At 40.3% G+C, this 16,297-nt stretch overlaps 1 protein-coding gene across 2 annotated transcripts in view; it reads right to left on the bottom strand.

Moving 5' to 3' along the window:
- Positions 1 to 866: 866 nt before the first annotated feature.
- Positions 867 to 16,297, bottom strand: part of LOC146035582 (heat shock factor protein 3-like) — a 36,267-nt gene continuing 20,836 nt past the window's right edge. The window contains exons 8-11 of one of the 2 annotated variants that reach the window (XM_083159119.1): positions 14,375 to 14,480; positions 8,551 to 8,616; positions 8,328 to 8,388; positions 867 to 3,857 (exon numbers count right to left, since the gene is read on the bottom strand). In XM_083159119.1, coding sequence (XP_083015245.1) covers positions 3,568 to 3,857; positions 8,328 to 8,388; positions 8,551 to 8,616; positions 14,375 to 14,480 — 523 coding nt within the window. In that variant the 3' untranslated portion in view covers positions 867 to 3,567. The remainder of the gene's footprint in view (positions 3,858 to 8,327; positions 8,389 to 8,550; positions 8,617 to 14,374; positions 14,481 to 16,297) is intronic. The other variant, XR_014460677.1, reaches the window with a different exon arrangement.

The following is a 16,297-nucleotide window of genomic DNA, read 5'->3' as shown; positions in this document are numbered from 1 at the left end:
ATTACTGGGGCCACTATCCTTTCTTTAAGAATAAATATCTGTCTGCTGATAATATCTGACAGTATTAAATAAACTGGGTATTTAATGTCACATACCGGAAAACATTAAATTAATTTCTATTAATTCTACATGTTCTCACTAATAGGGAGATATATTGCCAACAATAACACTGACATGTCACAGAGTATTTGATAGAACGATGTTCTGTGAGGGGATGATGTAGTGTGAATACTAATATCACTACATCACTGAGTATCTGATAACACTATATTATGTCTCAAGGTCATTTAAACAAAACGTTGAAACTAATACTATCAGAGGAACCCCACAATATGGTGTGAAAAATATCAGCATCCCACTAAATATCATATAGGTCTATATCTGTGCACAACCCGAACCACTAGAAGTAAATACTCCTCCAGACTCCCATGAACCTACACCATTAGGAGTAACAATACTGTAACTGCCTGCTTACAGGTATTCCTGCTAAATTGACAGGTGAACATTTGTGTAATTTGAATACACTTTTCTTCTCTGTTCTACGAGCACAGCCTATATGCCTATTTTTATCTGTAAGTGTGATTTTTAACTTCTATATTTTGGATGTAATTTCCCATAACACGCGATAACGGAATTTTACTATATCTGAAATAAAAGCTTAAAATGTTCATTAATCTGTGCTTTCCCCATAACAGTTCCTTTTCTTCTTGGTATACTTCTTTATTTACAATGGAAGATCATTTTTATATTTTCCAGCTTAGAAAATAAATTGTATAGGTATAGATGTAAAAGTGATCACTTTATGCAGTGGGGTAAAAATCGAAAAAGCAACTTTTTTAATAAATGGAAAAAACAAACAAACAAGATGAATAAAAAGGTTACACCTTTAATAGCTTACAAGGCACTATGGTTATATGTATACAGAGTGTATATTATATGCCATTAAAAATTCAGACATATACACATATGTGATGAGATCAGGTAATTCGAAAGGAAGCACAGACAGCTTCTTAAAATGCCAGACACTGCACTCTGAGGAGAGGTAGGAAGGTGTTGCAGATACATAGCCTGGTCATATCAACAGGGCCTAAAAAAAAATAATGTTAATGAAGGAACACATTTTCTAGCACCCCAGAAGGAGCTAGTAGCATTCTGGGTACTTCTTCACCATAACTCAAATCAGATAATTCTAATCACACTTCGTTTAAGTTATATAAACTCTTAGGGGCCCCATATTGGCAGCAAAACAGTAGGCAACTCATACGTCAAAAAGTTTTTTGTTTTTTTTATGGGGTTAGCAGTTCTTTAAATTGATGGTGAATACTTCTGGGGGCCAGGGTCACATTTCACTAATTATAATTAGTTACTATGATTATCATGCTAAATCTACCACACCCAGTGTCTATGTACAGTACCGAATTACACAGACCAGTTGCATGATGGCAATCATTGCAGCTGAAGTCAGACCTTAAACTCTGTCCACAATCTGCTCAGTTTTAGAACTGGACACATGTAAATCCCTGTACACAAGGGGTGACTTAAGCCCCATGCTGAGCAATCTAGTTTAGCACATATTGCTCAGCATAAGATATAGTATGCGATGGCATACACAAAAATTAGAAAATGGTTTTAAATCTCCCCATGTGTATGTCCCCTAAGTGTCTATCTGATCTGTACTCCCTAAAAGTCTTGGACGGTAATAAGCTATAAATTACCATCTCCGATCTGGTACCAGATGTTGAAATCAAACACAGAACTCTCTGGCTACAAAATGTATCCCTTTTAGTGCTTGCAAATATCCACTCTTGAAGTATGTACGGCATGGGTCTTCAAACTGTGGCAAGGCATGCTGGGATTTGTAGTTTCACAACATCTGGAGGGCCACAGTTTGAAGACCCATGATGTACAGTATAATATGGGTCAATACAAGGATTTTTATCTTGCCCATTTCTATTTCCTGAGTCTCCTCCTAATTTTTAATCATCTAGGGCAGTGGTTCTCAAAGTTGGTCCTCAGTATCCCAACACAGTTGCAGTTTTCCAAATCACCCACCAACATGGGCATGTATAATACACATTTTAAAATCTGCAGGTGATCTGGACAGAGAGTTTGAGAACCTGTGATCTGGGGGGGGGGGGGGGGGGGGGTAATCACTTAAGGAATGTTACACCTGCACCCAAATTGGACATCAAATGAACAAAAAGGGCAAAATAATTAATTCCCTAGTACTACATTAAAGGGTAATTTCAGAGGAGCAATAATGAATGCTACAGTAACTTACAGTCCCCAGGCACTCCGAAAATAAAAAATTCATGTGCAGCTATAATGGAGTTTAGTCTAAAAAGACAAATAAATTGCCATAACAGTGGAAGCATACTGTATTTATCACATCAAACGATCAGATGTTAATAGAATACTAAAATTCCCATCCGCTCCATAAACTATATCTCAACCCTGCCAAAATTCACAAATTGTGGGTTATTTACAACTATTCAAGCGTGTGATTGGTTTGCCCCGACTAGCATGTTTGAACACTGGTACAAAAGTCGCACTCGTGATTCATAGGACATGGATTGTGCGCTCGTGGACATGACTTTGCATTAGGATGCATGTAGTTGCTTGCCACGATGCTTGCGCACATATCGCGGAAACGATGAGCGGAGGCACATCTGTATAGCTCTATTAAATTCCAAAACACAACCTTGACATAGCCTATTACCAGCCACAACTGTTAATGCTTAACTCTGGAAGCCCTACCCCCTCCATTCAGTAAAACACATTTTGAAATTTCCTTTCATTTTGAGACAAAACAGTAAGTATATTTGATACCACCGCCACTTTCTCCCTCGGCGCAAAATGGTTTTCATACAGGAGAACAAATGGAGGGAGGCTCTGCAATGCGGAGTGGTACCAATCCCTCATACATCAATCTAAAATAATAATAATTCTTATTTTTGAAAAAAATAAAAATGCTCTCAAAAAACTACAGCTGAAAAATGCTCCCACTGTCAGCATTACTGTAGACTTAAGAACTTCCACCATTGGATGGGACTTTCTGCATAGTCCTAGGAATGGCATATACAGTGTCTATGGGAATTGGGATGTATAATACTATTGTGAACACAACAGCCTATTTCTAATGGTCATGGTCTCTGATATTTCCATTCTCTCCAACTGGAATTATTGGGGTGGTATTGCAATGTCTGAGACCAGTCTGTACTTTGTGCAACCACAAGAGAACTGGTGCCATCTAGATATAAGAGGTACAGACTGTTTTAACCCAACTGTACCCAGCACCGATAAACTGAGCCATTGGTTTTCCTACTGCACATGTACAGTAATTGGACACCGTGATGGACACATTCCGCCAGCTCAAACATCACGAGGTCTCAGAATTTCAAATGCATATGACAAAAGCAGAGGAAAGTGATGGGTCTGTGTTTTCCATGACCGTAACTTATGCATGACCTGCCCGAAACATGTGAGAACTCCAGGCTCTGAACCTTTATATATTTCCACAGATTAAATCCCTGACCACACAATACGTTCAATATACATTCCCCACAGTCAAAGTGTCTCATTGTCTGTGACTTCATCTATTAGTTTGTTAGCAGGGCTAAGTACAAAAATAGGTATGAACTCCTGAGGCTCTGTGAAATCTTCTAGCATGTCTGGATCTTTACTGCAGTTGAGTCCAAGGATGGTGCTATCCTGTCCTGTTGAGCTGCTGTGGTACAAGCCATCTTCTAAAGTGGTCTGTAAGGTGGCTTGTTCTGCGGTGATTTTTTCAAAGTTGTTCGATGGATGCTCAAAAAGGGACAACAAATTGCTCCCTGTGTACTGCATCAGCTGCTTATCTATAAAGTAAGAGAGAAATATTTCATCAAAATTACTTTTCAATTTGTTATTCTACCTAAACTACTTTTACATAGTTTGAGAGATGAGGCCTTGACAAAGATTGGAAATCGAAACGTGTTGGCCTGCTATCTGGACCTGAACTCTTTGTTTAGACTACTTATTTTGTCACTGTTGGACATTTATCTGAGGTATTGTGTGGTATACTCACCAACATTTTTGACTTATCCGGAAGGTCTCCTATGCTGTACAGACAGTCTCTTGATATCATCCACATGCCTTTGATTCGTCACTTCAGTGTATTTTAAGTTTGATCCAATTTTTAAAAATATATTTTTTTGGTATTAAAAAGTTTTTATGCAAATTCTCCATCATTAGTTATTTTAAAACAATTTTTTTTAAGTAAAAGAAACCCAGATGTGTTTGAAAACTGCCTTGTGAATTGTGAGTTACTGGTACGCTTACTCAAAAGAAACCATTATAGGTTTACATCTTCCATTTTTGAGTGGGTGAAAATGTACGTTTAAAACTCCTCGAACACGTGGTGTATTCAGGTGAAGGCTATTAACACCACTATAAAGATACCTTTATGAGTTGTTAATGCACACACTTTTTGTGAGTGTGGTATTTTTTTTAATATATTGAAATTGATTGATTTACATCAGTTAGCTAAAGAAGGACCAGGAAATAAATGACAGAATACATTTCAATCATTGTTTTCAGACACATCTACATATTTAGGATGATCCCAGGAAATTACTCTGAGATATATTACTTTAGCTCACTACACTGTAAGAATACTAATCATTTTTAATGTGACTTAAGGGATACAGCGATTTATAGTAACAGATTTTATTTGTAACCTCTTTAAGGAGACAGATCCCAGTATGTATTTCTGTTGTGACCGGCATAAGAAAGCAAGCATTAGGAGGATGTGCCGGTCTTGACATGCCATATGGAGCTTTGGGGTGGCTCTAGGTTGGCTGCTCTTAGTTTTGGTATAATTATCCTGTGGCTCTATACTAGTTAAGTATAGGACCCAGAATGGGTTTAACAAGGGTTTGGGGTGTGGTGCCCCTGGATTGGGAGGTGGCACATTATTACATTCTATTTAACACTTTCTCTTACTAATAATCGCAATACCACTATTCATTTAATGTTATAGTTACATTCATCACTTTTGTGTTGCTTTTTTGTACATAGCTCTGGCCTTTTTAACACTTTTCACTGGTGTGCTGCTCTGAGCTTTTTGGCTTTTGCTGATTTTTGGGGTGCCACAACCTGCACCGTGATTAAGAAACATACCCCTCCCTTCCACGCACCTAAGTGAGATCACTAACCTGATCAAGCATCTGTCATTATATATTCCAATACTGTTGCATATTTTTATTAATAATCTATCCAATGAAAACTGGATCTGCTAGAAACAAGACCAGAACTTACTTGAAAAATGAAGTCGTCATGCGGAAGAACAATCATGATCAACTCCTTATTGACATGAAGAAACATAAGCTTGCAGACAGTCACTGTCACTTGCCAATGGTTTGCTGGCACCATGCAAAAAGTTAACAAAAGAAAAAGAGATACCAGTAGGCGCCTCTTGCACACAGGTATACAATTTATTCAATAAACAAATCATACAAACATTATTTGCATTATTCAAATTAATGAACACAGTATAATGAATAGATAAATTAAAATAAAATATAAAAATAAAAATAAAATCAAAACATGAAAAATAAAAATAAAAATAAATAAATAAAAAGATGAAAAAGAAAATACAAGGATAAATACAAATATAAAAATGTTATTATTAAAAAGCATGTGCAGTATTAGCAGCTGTTTAAAGTGCAGTATATAGTTACCAAGTCCTGGTTAATTGCTTTCTTTTCATATGCGCATATGAAGCCAGGAAATGATGTCCCAATTGGGGGATAAATCGCCAACACTTCTTGGGGATAAAAGAAAGGCTGTAGAGTGACCCAACAGGGTATTTGTAATCCTCAAAGGTGATTTTCCAAAAGCTTTGAAATACCAGCAGGATGGGTGGTGTGACACTGTGGTCGACACTTGTGTCGATGAAGGCGGCAGCTTCAGATCTTGTATAGCAATAATTGCTCTGCAATAGATTTTAGTGAGGGAAAAGTAGACCACGCCAAATGCCCTGCGTACTGTGTCAGATGTTATCAGAGCGGCTGTGCCGGCCAGACAGCCAAACACAAGCCGCTGGACACTGACGCGGGCAGAGGCTGTTTGGAAGTATCGGTCTCCTGCGCTCCACCAGAGACACGGGGCAGCTGTATGTTGCAGAAAGTTCAATAGCTGCTGCCGTCTTCAGCACAACGCCGCTGCTGCGCCTGTAGGTGGTTACCAGGGACCGAGGTGAGATGGATATAATAGGGCTCAGTAATCTCAATCTCAATTACTGAGCCCTATTATATCCATCTCACCTCGGTCCCTGGTAACCACCTACAGGCGCAGCAGCGGCGTTGTGCTGAAGACGGCAGCAGCTATTGAACTTTCTGCAACATACAGCTGCCCCGTGTCTCTGGTGGAGCGCAGGAGACCGATACTTCCAAACAGCCTCTGCCCGCATCAGTGTCCAGCGGCTTGTGTTTGGCTGTCTGGCCGGCACAGCCGCTCTGATAACATCTGACACAGTACGCAGGGCATTTGGCGTGGTCTACTTTTCCCTCACTAAAATCTATTGCAGAGCAATTATTGCTATACAAGATCTGAAGCTGCCGCCTTCATCGACACAAGTGTCGACCACAGTGTCACACCACCCATCCTGCTGGTATTTCAAAGCTTTTGGAAAATCACCTTTGTGGATTACAAATACCCTGTTGGGTCACTCTACAGCCTTTCTTTTATCCCCAAGAAGTGTTGGCGATTTATCCCCCAATTGGGACATCATTTCCTGGCTTCATATGCGCATATGAAAAGAAAGCAATTAACCAGGACTTGGTAACTATATACTGCACTTTAAACAGCTGCTAATACTGCACATGCTTTTTAATAATAACATTTTTATATTTGTATTTATCCTTGTATTTTCTTTTTCATCTTTTTATTTTTATTTTTCATGTTTTGATTTTATTTTAATTTATCTATTCATTATACTGTGTTCATTAATTTGAATAATGCAAATAATGTTTGTATGATTTGTTTATTGAATAAATTGTATACCTGTGTGCAAGAGGCGCCTACTGGTATCTCTTTTTCTTTTGTAAACTCTTGCTTTTTTGGGGGCGGCAACCCCCTCCTAGAGGGCAGCCATTTGCACACAGCACACACACATTAGCCCATAGCGCTCAGAATCTTTTGCTGCTTTATGCAAAAAGTTAAGACTACATACACCCCTAGTGAGACAATAAGCCCTGATAACCTGACACTTATCAAAGGTAGGTACTAGCATAATCCCTGAAGCGCAGCATGAACGGTGAAATGGTTAGCTTTACTGCCTTACAGAAGTCAGGTCATGGGTGTCCTTCAGAAACTTCGATTTCATCACACAACCCAAAATATACCCTCTCATGAATGTATGGGGTGTGTACATGTGGTAGGGAATAAAGGATTGCAAACTTTCCTGGGACAGGGATGGATATCAATGTACAAATTTCCCCTGTAAAGTGCTTAAGTGTAGGCGATGTTAAAAAAAAAAAAAAAAAAGGATAATAAATAAAATAGGCAGCCCTCGGGTCCTCAATAACCCATGGGTGAGAAGTTATCCTGATGTTTCCAGGAAAAAAATCTCCACCAATATGCGTGTGGTTATTTTGCGAATACTTTCCCCCCTGCATTGATCTGGGACAGTATACAGATGTTTCCACATGCATTTAGCATCCTTTTGCATTACACAGCCCTTTTACTCATACCATGCCATGGAGAGACTCTGTAGTAGCAGGTGATTTTTCTGCGACTCCTTTTGTTAAATAGCATCATGCAAAATGGACTAGCAACTTGTCTATATTCAGAATGTGACTATGACTGTATTTGCATACACAATGCTAGATCACCCAGTTTTCCAGGAAGACAGTAATGTTCCATTACTTATGCAGATACAGCAGCAGTCACACACACTGAATATAGACATGCAGCATGTGTAATATTCGCTATTTAATGGAAAATGCGGCAAAAAAAAAACACGGTAAATACTAGAGTCGCAAAGAGTTCACATTTGTATCGCACGAGGGATAGATGTATGTGGACACATCTGTATTTATAAAATATGTGTACTACTGTAAGTCTACATATCTGATCAATTCAAGCTTTGCAATATCAAATGCAGCCACTAGATGTCACCAATCCAGGAACGTACAAAACGTACAAAGATAGGGCAATGCAGAGATTCTATTGAATCTTTTGGTAAACATTATAGGACATAGAATGATCGAACCTTAACATTAAATAAAGTCCACGCAAATAATGAATTGAAACTAAAAAAAAAATCTAAAATAAATAAAATTAACCTTTATTCAAATGGTCATCGTTCCCGGCCACTGTAAGGTCCTCCTCATGCTCATGTACTTCCTTTTGGGGTGACGCGTTACGGGAGAGAGAAAAAGAATAAAACACACTATTAAGCATATTTCTTTTTGACCACTTATTGATCTAAAAAAAAAAAAAAAAAAAAAAGAGAACTCCAAATAGTGGGCATATCAGTATGTAAAATAAAATTCTAATTATACTCACGTTCACTATGCTGGTGTTGGGTTCATAAGCTGTGTTATCTGAGGATGACAAGTCAGGTTTAAATAGCTGCAAAAAGTTGGAGAGATGAGAGACTTGGCCACATTTTATTTTAGGCAAGTTTTGGTCTCAAGAACATATTACAAATATACATATTACACGTCTGCTGAACATATGTCAACCAACCACTTGGGTGGTGCTGCCAGATTAAAATTTCTGGGCATATAGCTGAAAGAGTTAAAACACATAACATCCTCCTTCAAGGCAAGCCATTGCAGCACGGTAGAAGAAGAAAAAGTCAGTGTGTATTTGCTGTTCACATAAAGAGGGGACACATGTGGATGAAATAATGTAAAAAAGGGTATGTGTCTAAGGAAGTCTGCGTATACAAAAAACAGTTTCTTTTAAGGATCAATGATTCCCAGAGTGCTATAGATATGCCTTTCTCCTTTCACTACCCCCAAACAAAGTAATATTTGTGATGCAGAACATGCAAATACTGTGCTATAATCCTTCAGTCTGTGGTGGGACAATTACGGTCCAAGAAATATAGTTTTACTCACCTGCATTGACAAATCTAGACATTTATTTTGAGGAGTGGGTCACTTACTTTTTAATCTTGACCCCCCCCCCCTCTTCCCAGTCCCGACTCCTCCATGACACAAATATATTGTAAGTTTGTTATTTGCTTTATTTTAGGCAAAACACAAAATAGCTAAAAATGACAATAAAAGTACCAAATAATAAAAGACAGAATATTCCGCAATAACAAAAGAAATAAACACAAATACGTAACTTTTACAAAACAAAATCCATTCTTCTATTTCCACTATTTGCAAAGTGATCAATCACTGTGCCCAGGTCTGCTGCAATTTCCCTATGAATATGTAGAAGAACTAAACCAGGTCACCTCTCAACCATATTGTTAAACAGTGTAAAGAAGAGAAGCTATTTCCAGCTAGAAGAATTTTCAGAAGGGAGTACAATAATGGAAAAACATGTTCATCACAAGCCTGCAGAGCTTCTTCCACAGACTCTGGAAAGAGAAGTGGATAGGGTCAGCTGACTGCATAATGCTTCCAGAGATGGACCACTGATAACAGTGCCCATTCCAGCATAGTACTTATTAGATCTCCAGAAATAGCAGTGACTCAGTGTTCAAATGAAAGATGTTTCTTGGCGGGCAAGCAAGTGAGCTTACAAGATGACTTGCACTTTTTGCAAGTACAGCCCAGTTCCAATGTTTTGGGTACGCGCATATGCCATTATGCGCATGTGCCGCCCCCTGTCCAAATGGCTTCAGCGACTTGCATAGTAGCCATGCTGTTCGCAAACATCAGGGAAGGCAGAGGGCAGACGCATGAGGACGCCCAGTGTTTCCAAGTCCACACACACAAAAAAAAAAGGTGGGTGTGACCAGGAAAATGCTGGGCGCCCCTATGCTGATAGATGTGCCATAGCCTGCTCGGGCGGGTGGATGACATCATATGAAGTCAGCTACCCGCCCCGTCTGCGCCCATGCACTCGCAAATATAAGTCAGTCTAGGCTGGGAGTACATTTGTACAGCCAGGGTCTGTCCACTTAATAAACTGCAAATGTACAGCTTACTGAGCCTTACTGAATCACCACAAGAGGTTATTCAGAAAACCCAATTAATTAGTCACCTATGTCAGAATGCAGCAAAGGAATATATATTGCCAACCTATAGTAATCTGCTGGTGTTGAATATGGAACACTCGCTCTATGCATTTGAATTTTTTATTTGTGGCAATTCTTTTGTATGTGTGACAAAACCGGAGAGCCTCTTGAAAATATATTTGAAAACTCTTAACTACAATTTTTACGCTTCTCATTCAAAAGTGACAGAAGTGACAAAGGTCGCAGTGCCAATCACATCTAAAGTTCCCCTCCCCAATAGACTACTAAGTGGGAAACACCATGTAAATATTAGGAGTTGACAATGCAATGCCACTACAACATTCTGTATGGCATTTAACAAGGTCTGGGCTTGAAAGGATGCTTGTTCTGTCTAGTGAGATATATATTCAAGTGCCTGAATAATTCTCTCTATCTGGTTAAGAAACTAGTTCAAGCATTCACTTCTTTCCACCCAGCATGTTTTGCACATTCCCTTTAATTGTGCATCCACAACAGTCATAAGGACAGGATTCTGCTTCGCTGAAGCATTAAAGAAACACACCACTTTGAGGGTGTTGATACAGGTTCGTATACTCTGAACTTTTGAAGTCTTGGGCATTGACAAATTTAGTGTGTGATTCAAGCAAGGGAATGTACTGCCATATTTAGCCTCCTTTCCTATCACATTACAGGCAGAAATAAAATGCACTCCCTTTCTGCTTCCTCTTCCTGTGTACTGTTAAGCTGGCCATACATCAGAAAGATCGATCTTAAGATCGATTGCGCTCATGATTGTGTACAATTTCCCTTGAAATCCCCGGCAGTCCTTGGTGGTTTTTGGACACACAATCCATCTTACAATCAGTCATACAATCCATCTGCTGCATGATTGTGTATACAAGATGTGCACACAATCTGCATACAATCCATCATACAATCAGTCATACAATCCATCTGATGATTGATTGTATGATTTGTGTACACAAGATGTGCGCACAATCTGCATACAATCCATTTTACAATCAATTGAGATTGTATGATTGGGTACAATATCTTTCTGATGTATGGCCACCTTAAGTGTACACAGCACATGTTCCACCCAATACTCTTTGCAATTATCCCACTACCCTGTCATTCAACACACAGCCACTTCCTGAGTTGCTGGATGGTCTCCTGTTATCAGCACTGTGGAATGGAGACCCTGAAGCTGGGAAGAGGACAGCAGTCTCAATCAACATACTGTGTTGATTAACTTGCTTAAAAGGGATCTAATCTGACCTGCTGCGTCTGGGAACTTGGTCCCACTGAAAAAAGCTGGCAGCCAACCAGGGAGACTGAGGAAGCAGGACTTCACTTCAGAGAATATTTACTTTGTCCCTGTTCAACTCTGCATGGCTAAAGAGATCTACAAGACATGACTCGTTGGTAACACTTTAGGAAAGGCATGGAGAACCACTGCCCAGGGACGTGCAGTCAGGGGAGGCAGTGCCTCCCCTGTCATTAATGATTAACCCCTTCCCGACACATGACGTATATATACGTCATGTGTCGGTTGCGGGGGAATCAAGCCAGCTCACGGAGTGAGCTGGCTTGAAAGAGAGCAGGTAATGGCTGTATATTACAGCCAGGCACCTGCTCTCACGGCCACGAGTGGCGAGTTCGCCGATCGTGGCCGTTTAACCCTTTAAGCACCGCGGGCAAAGCGCCCGCAGTGCTTAAATAGCTGATCGGAGGGGGGGCGCCCCCCTCCGGCGCCGATCGCGGCCCCCCGCGGCGAGATCGGAGGGTGCCGATCGGTTGCCATGGTAGCCAGGGGTCTAATGTAGACCCCTGTGCTGGCCGTGTCAGCATTCCTATTACATCCTGCCTGAGGCAGGATGTAATAGGAAGTGTTGAAAATCACTATGTTCAGCCATAGAGCTCTATGGCTGAACCTAGTACAGGCGATCGCGCCCCCTAGTGGTCAAGTACACTAGGGGGCCTTGTAGTAAAAGTAAAAAAAAATAAAAAATAAAGTTTAAAAATAAAAAAAAAATAAAAAAATATTAAAAAGTTCAAATCACCCCCCTTTCCCCATTTCACAAATAAAAATAAATAAAAAATAAAAAAAATAAACATATTTGGTATCGCCGCGTTCCTAAAAGTCCGATCTATTAAAATATAACATTAGTTATCCCGCACGGTTAAAGGCGTAAACGGAAAAAAGTTCCCAACGCCAAAACTACGTTTTTTGGTCGCATCGCCTACCCAAAAAAAAAATAACTAAAAGAGATCAGAAAGTCGCCCATATCCCATAATGGTATTAATTAAAAAGTACACTTCAGCCCGCAAAAAATGAGCCCTCACCCAGGTCCGTAGGTGGAGAAATAAAAAAGTTATAAGCCGCAGAACATGGCGACGCGACGCAAATTAGAAAAAACGTAAAATTTTCTATTTTTTTTTTTGTGGTAAAACGTATCGAAAACTATTTAAGTTTGGTATCACCGGAATCGTAACTACCCATAGAATAAAGATAACCCATCATTTTAAACGAACTATGAACTCCAAAAAAAACGTAACCAGCGCAAAATTGTGGAATTGCGTTTTTTTTTTCTTTTTACCCCACATTGAATTATTTCCTGATTCCCCAGAATATTATACGGTATAGTAAATGGTACCATTAAAAAGTACAACTTGTCCCGCAAAAAAAAAAGCCCTCATGTGTCTATATAGCCGGAAAATTAAAAAAAGTTACGCTTATTTGAACGCGAGGAGGAAAAAAAATAAAAAAGTTAACAAAAAAGGCAATGTCGGGAAGGGGTTAATGTAATACAATAATACAAAGAAAATACTTATGACACATATTATGTGTCATAAGATATGCTTTGTATTATTATAATAATCTTTACTCCATTTTTATTAGTTTAGGAGGCACCAAGTGCGGTGCCTCCCACTGCCTATAGTATAGTATTAGAAGCAGGGGGCGGGCAGTGGGAGGGGCCGAGCACCCATTAAAAGCCCATTAAAAAAAGGTGCATATACGGCACCTATAGCAGTGCCTCAGTGACAGGGACGTGCTTTCTGCCTATATGAAAGCACGCCCATGTCACTGCGGCAGATGTGATTGGGGACAGTGGAGACTCCTCACTGACAGGGGCGTGCTTTCATATAGGCAGAAAGCACGTCCCTTATTAACACCGAGGCTCTGTTATAGGTGCCGATTATATAGACATACGAGCGGTACAGTGCACCACTGCACAGCTCGTCCCCCTACTTGTATTGCCGTGGTTGTGGGGGAAGGGGGATGCACGGAGCCGGGTCGACAGCTCCCGCTGTTGTCTGGGCACCGGCTCGTGCTCCATGCGGGCTCTTAACCTCTCCTCTCTGGGGTCTCTCTTCTGCCTCCCGCCCGGCGCTCTGGATGCCAGTCACCGATGTCCGTACTGCTTAGGTAAGCAGTGTTAACTTTGTGCAAAATGGTGCTGCTTGTGGAGGCTGTGGTGCGGTGGTTTAGATGTGGGGGGGGGGTTTGTGCGGAGGTTTAGATGGTGTTGCGGCATGGGGGGCATCCATTGCCCCATTGCCGCTAGCTGGGGGGGGGGTTGGATGTCACCATCGGTCTGGCCAGGGGTGGGGCTGCGGAGGTGGCTGTGACAGTGCCTCTCTGTTCGCAGCCACCACCGCACGTCACTGCCACTGCCCATACATGGTACAATTGCCAGGTGCAATGAGATGCGCGCTCCCGCTCACATCCCATCACATAGTTCAAAAACTGTGTGCTGCACATACTTTTTTGCACTAGATTGCATTGCAAAAGCGTATGCGATGCAATCTAGTCCAAATTGCATACAATAATTGTATTGTGTATTTACACCTTTACACTGTGGGTACTAAGACATGTAGTTAGTGCAGTATGGATGGTGTAATGGTTTGTATTACTGCCTCACAGCACTGAGGTCATGGGTTCGATTCCCACCATGTGAATGTTCAAATATTCTCTGTTAAGCTATAGAAGAAACTGTGTGCGCTATATAAGAAACTTAATATATAATCAAATAAAGAAAGAAACAAAATGTAGTTCTCCTGCCCCTCCCCTCTACAAAAACAACAACGTTTTCCTTCACAATTTTACCTTTGGGTACGATTCATTTGTTTCATTTACAGGGATATTGCACAAATATTTGCTTATGGTGGCTCTTTTTCACTCACCTCATCAATAAAATCAGAATCAACATTTAATTTCTTTGTGGACAACATATTTTGCAGCTCCTCGAGACTAGCGTCAATACAGCTTAGGAAGTCATGGATGTCTTCACTATAAAACAGAGCAAAAAGCAGGAATTATGGAGTTTTATTCAGGACAGTGATTCCAAAACTAATCCTCACTAAACATACACTTTATGATTTATCTACCGATGAGACTATGAGGAGATCTATAAAACACACTGCCAGTAACACGCTAGTGATTCTGCTCCATATTTTATTTCTAACATTTTTTTATTGAAGCTTTTGCATCAAAATGAGCCTTACATGTCATTAAACAGAACACCAAAGTACATACCATAACTCCAGCAATAGAATTGCAATCTCAAAAAGGTAATATGATCCAACAACTATATGGCTTATGTTAAAAGTAAGCTACTACTTTCCAAAGGAATCAGACAAGAGGTACAATGTTTTAGAATATCAGTACAGTGATGCATAGCTTCTACACCTTATTTTTCTAATTTCCAAACCATCACAAAGAACAGGAAACGTGTCTCCTACAGCCTTGTGTTACCATCAATAATCCTGTAATGTTTAAACAAATATCTAAATTATAGTCTAAAGGTGCCCACACATGCACCAATCCCGGCGGTGCGATGCTATGCGATGGGGTGCGCGCTGCCGCGGCACCTCATTGCACAGTACAAATAGTATGTGCTGCGCATACTTTTTGTACTAGCTTTTTATCGCAAAGCAAAGCATCGCATGCACAAGGCATACGATGCGATGCTATGTGTGCTAGTTAAGCACAGAACGCACGCCGGGATCGATGCGTCTGTGGGCAACTTTACCCTTATTAGTCTAAACAGCCTTAATTTCCTGAGCACCATAGACCAGATGGGGGTGGGAGAAACAGAATAGTGTCAAGTATATAACATATGGAAAATGATATCCAACATACATACATAAATGAAACAATAATCAGTAGAGACAGGATTATATGCAACATAAAAAGCTTGAAATATGCATGCAAATATGCATGAAAAATACATAAAATATGCATAAAAAGTGTTAAAATATGCTACATTAAATAATAAAAAAAATTTTTTTTTTAACTTATTTATTTAAAAATTAGGATACAATTAGTTGCAAATAAACCTCAAAAATAGGCCCACAGCATCTGCAGATGTCTAGTGCTGTACACAGGATTTTTTTTCTTCCTGGCTGCTACAGCAGACTGCAGCGTCCAAAGCTCATCTTGCATCAACTACACGGACCCTCATCTCCAGCGCCGATGGACCAAATATGAGCATAGTGTGTGAGGGCGGCGCATTGGATGGCTTCCTCCCTGCGCTGCATATTCACTGTGACACGGCATTTCCTCTGCGCCGCATGATGTCACAACCCTTCCGCCCACCTCCTCTGCTGCAGAAGTCTATCTCTTGGTGTAAAGTCCCAGGCCAGGGGCAGGCAAAGGTTCAGGAGCTCCGTAATGGCATCCGCCCTGACTGACTTTTATCAACATGGATTGGCAGCCTAGAGCAGTGTCAGTGTACATCCAAGGTTCCCCACACTGTGGACATATTGCCCCAGCATGCACACTCTACCACTACCTGGCCAGCAGCAGCAGGGCAAAGCAGTGCTGTAACTCGCGGGTGGGAAGAGGACGGGGCCTAAAATATGCACCATCACTAGATTTTAGGTAAAATATGCAATAACCAGTGAGAATGGGCAAAATATGCAAATGCATATGCAAATATGCAAATGCATATAATCCTGTCTCTAATAATCAGCATAAAATATACCTAGCAAATGATAGCACAACAAGTAACGAGGGAATTATATCCCAAATAACAGAAGAATAACTTAGCCAACATATGCAAGAAATTACTTTAACCCTTTGCAGTCCAAATTATTTTTGCAATT

The sequence above is a fragment of the Crinia signifera genome, chromosome 9, assembly GCF_055691185.1.
Source record: "Crinia signifera chromosome 9, ASM5569118v1, whole genome shotgun sequence".
Lineage (NCBI taxonomy): Eukaryota > Metazoa > Chordata > Amphibia > Anura > Myobatrachidae > Crinia > Crinia signifera.
Note: the sequence above shows the minus strand (reverse complement) of the source record. Positions and strands in the feature narration are given on the sequence as shown.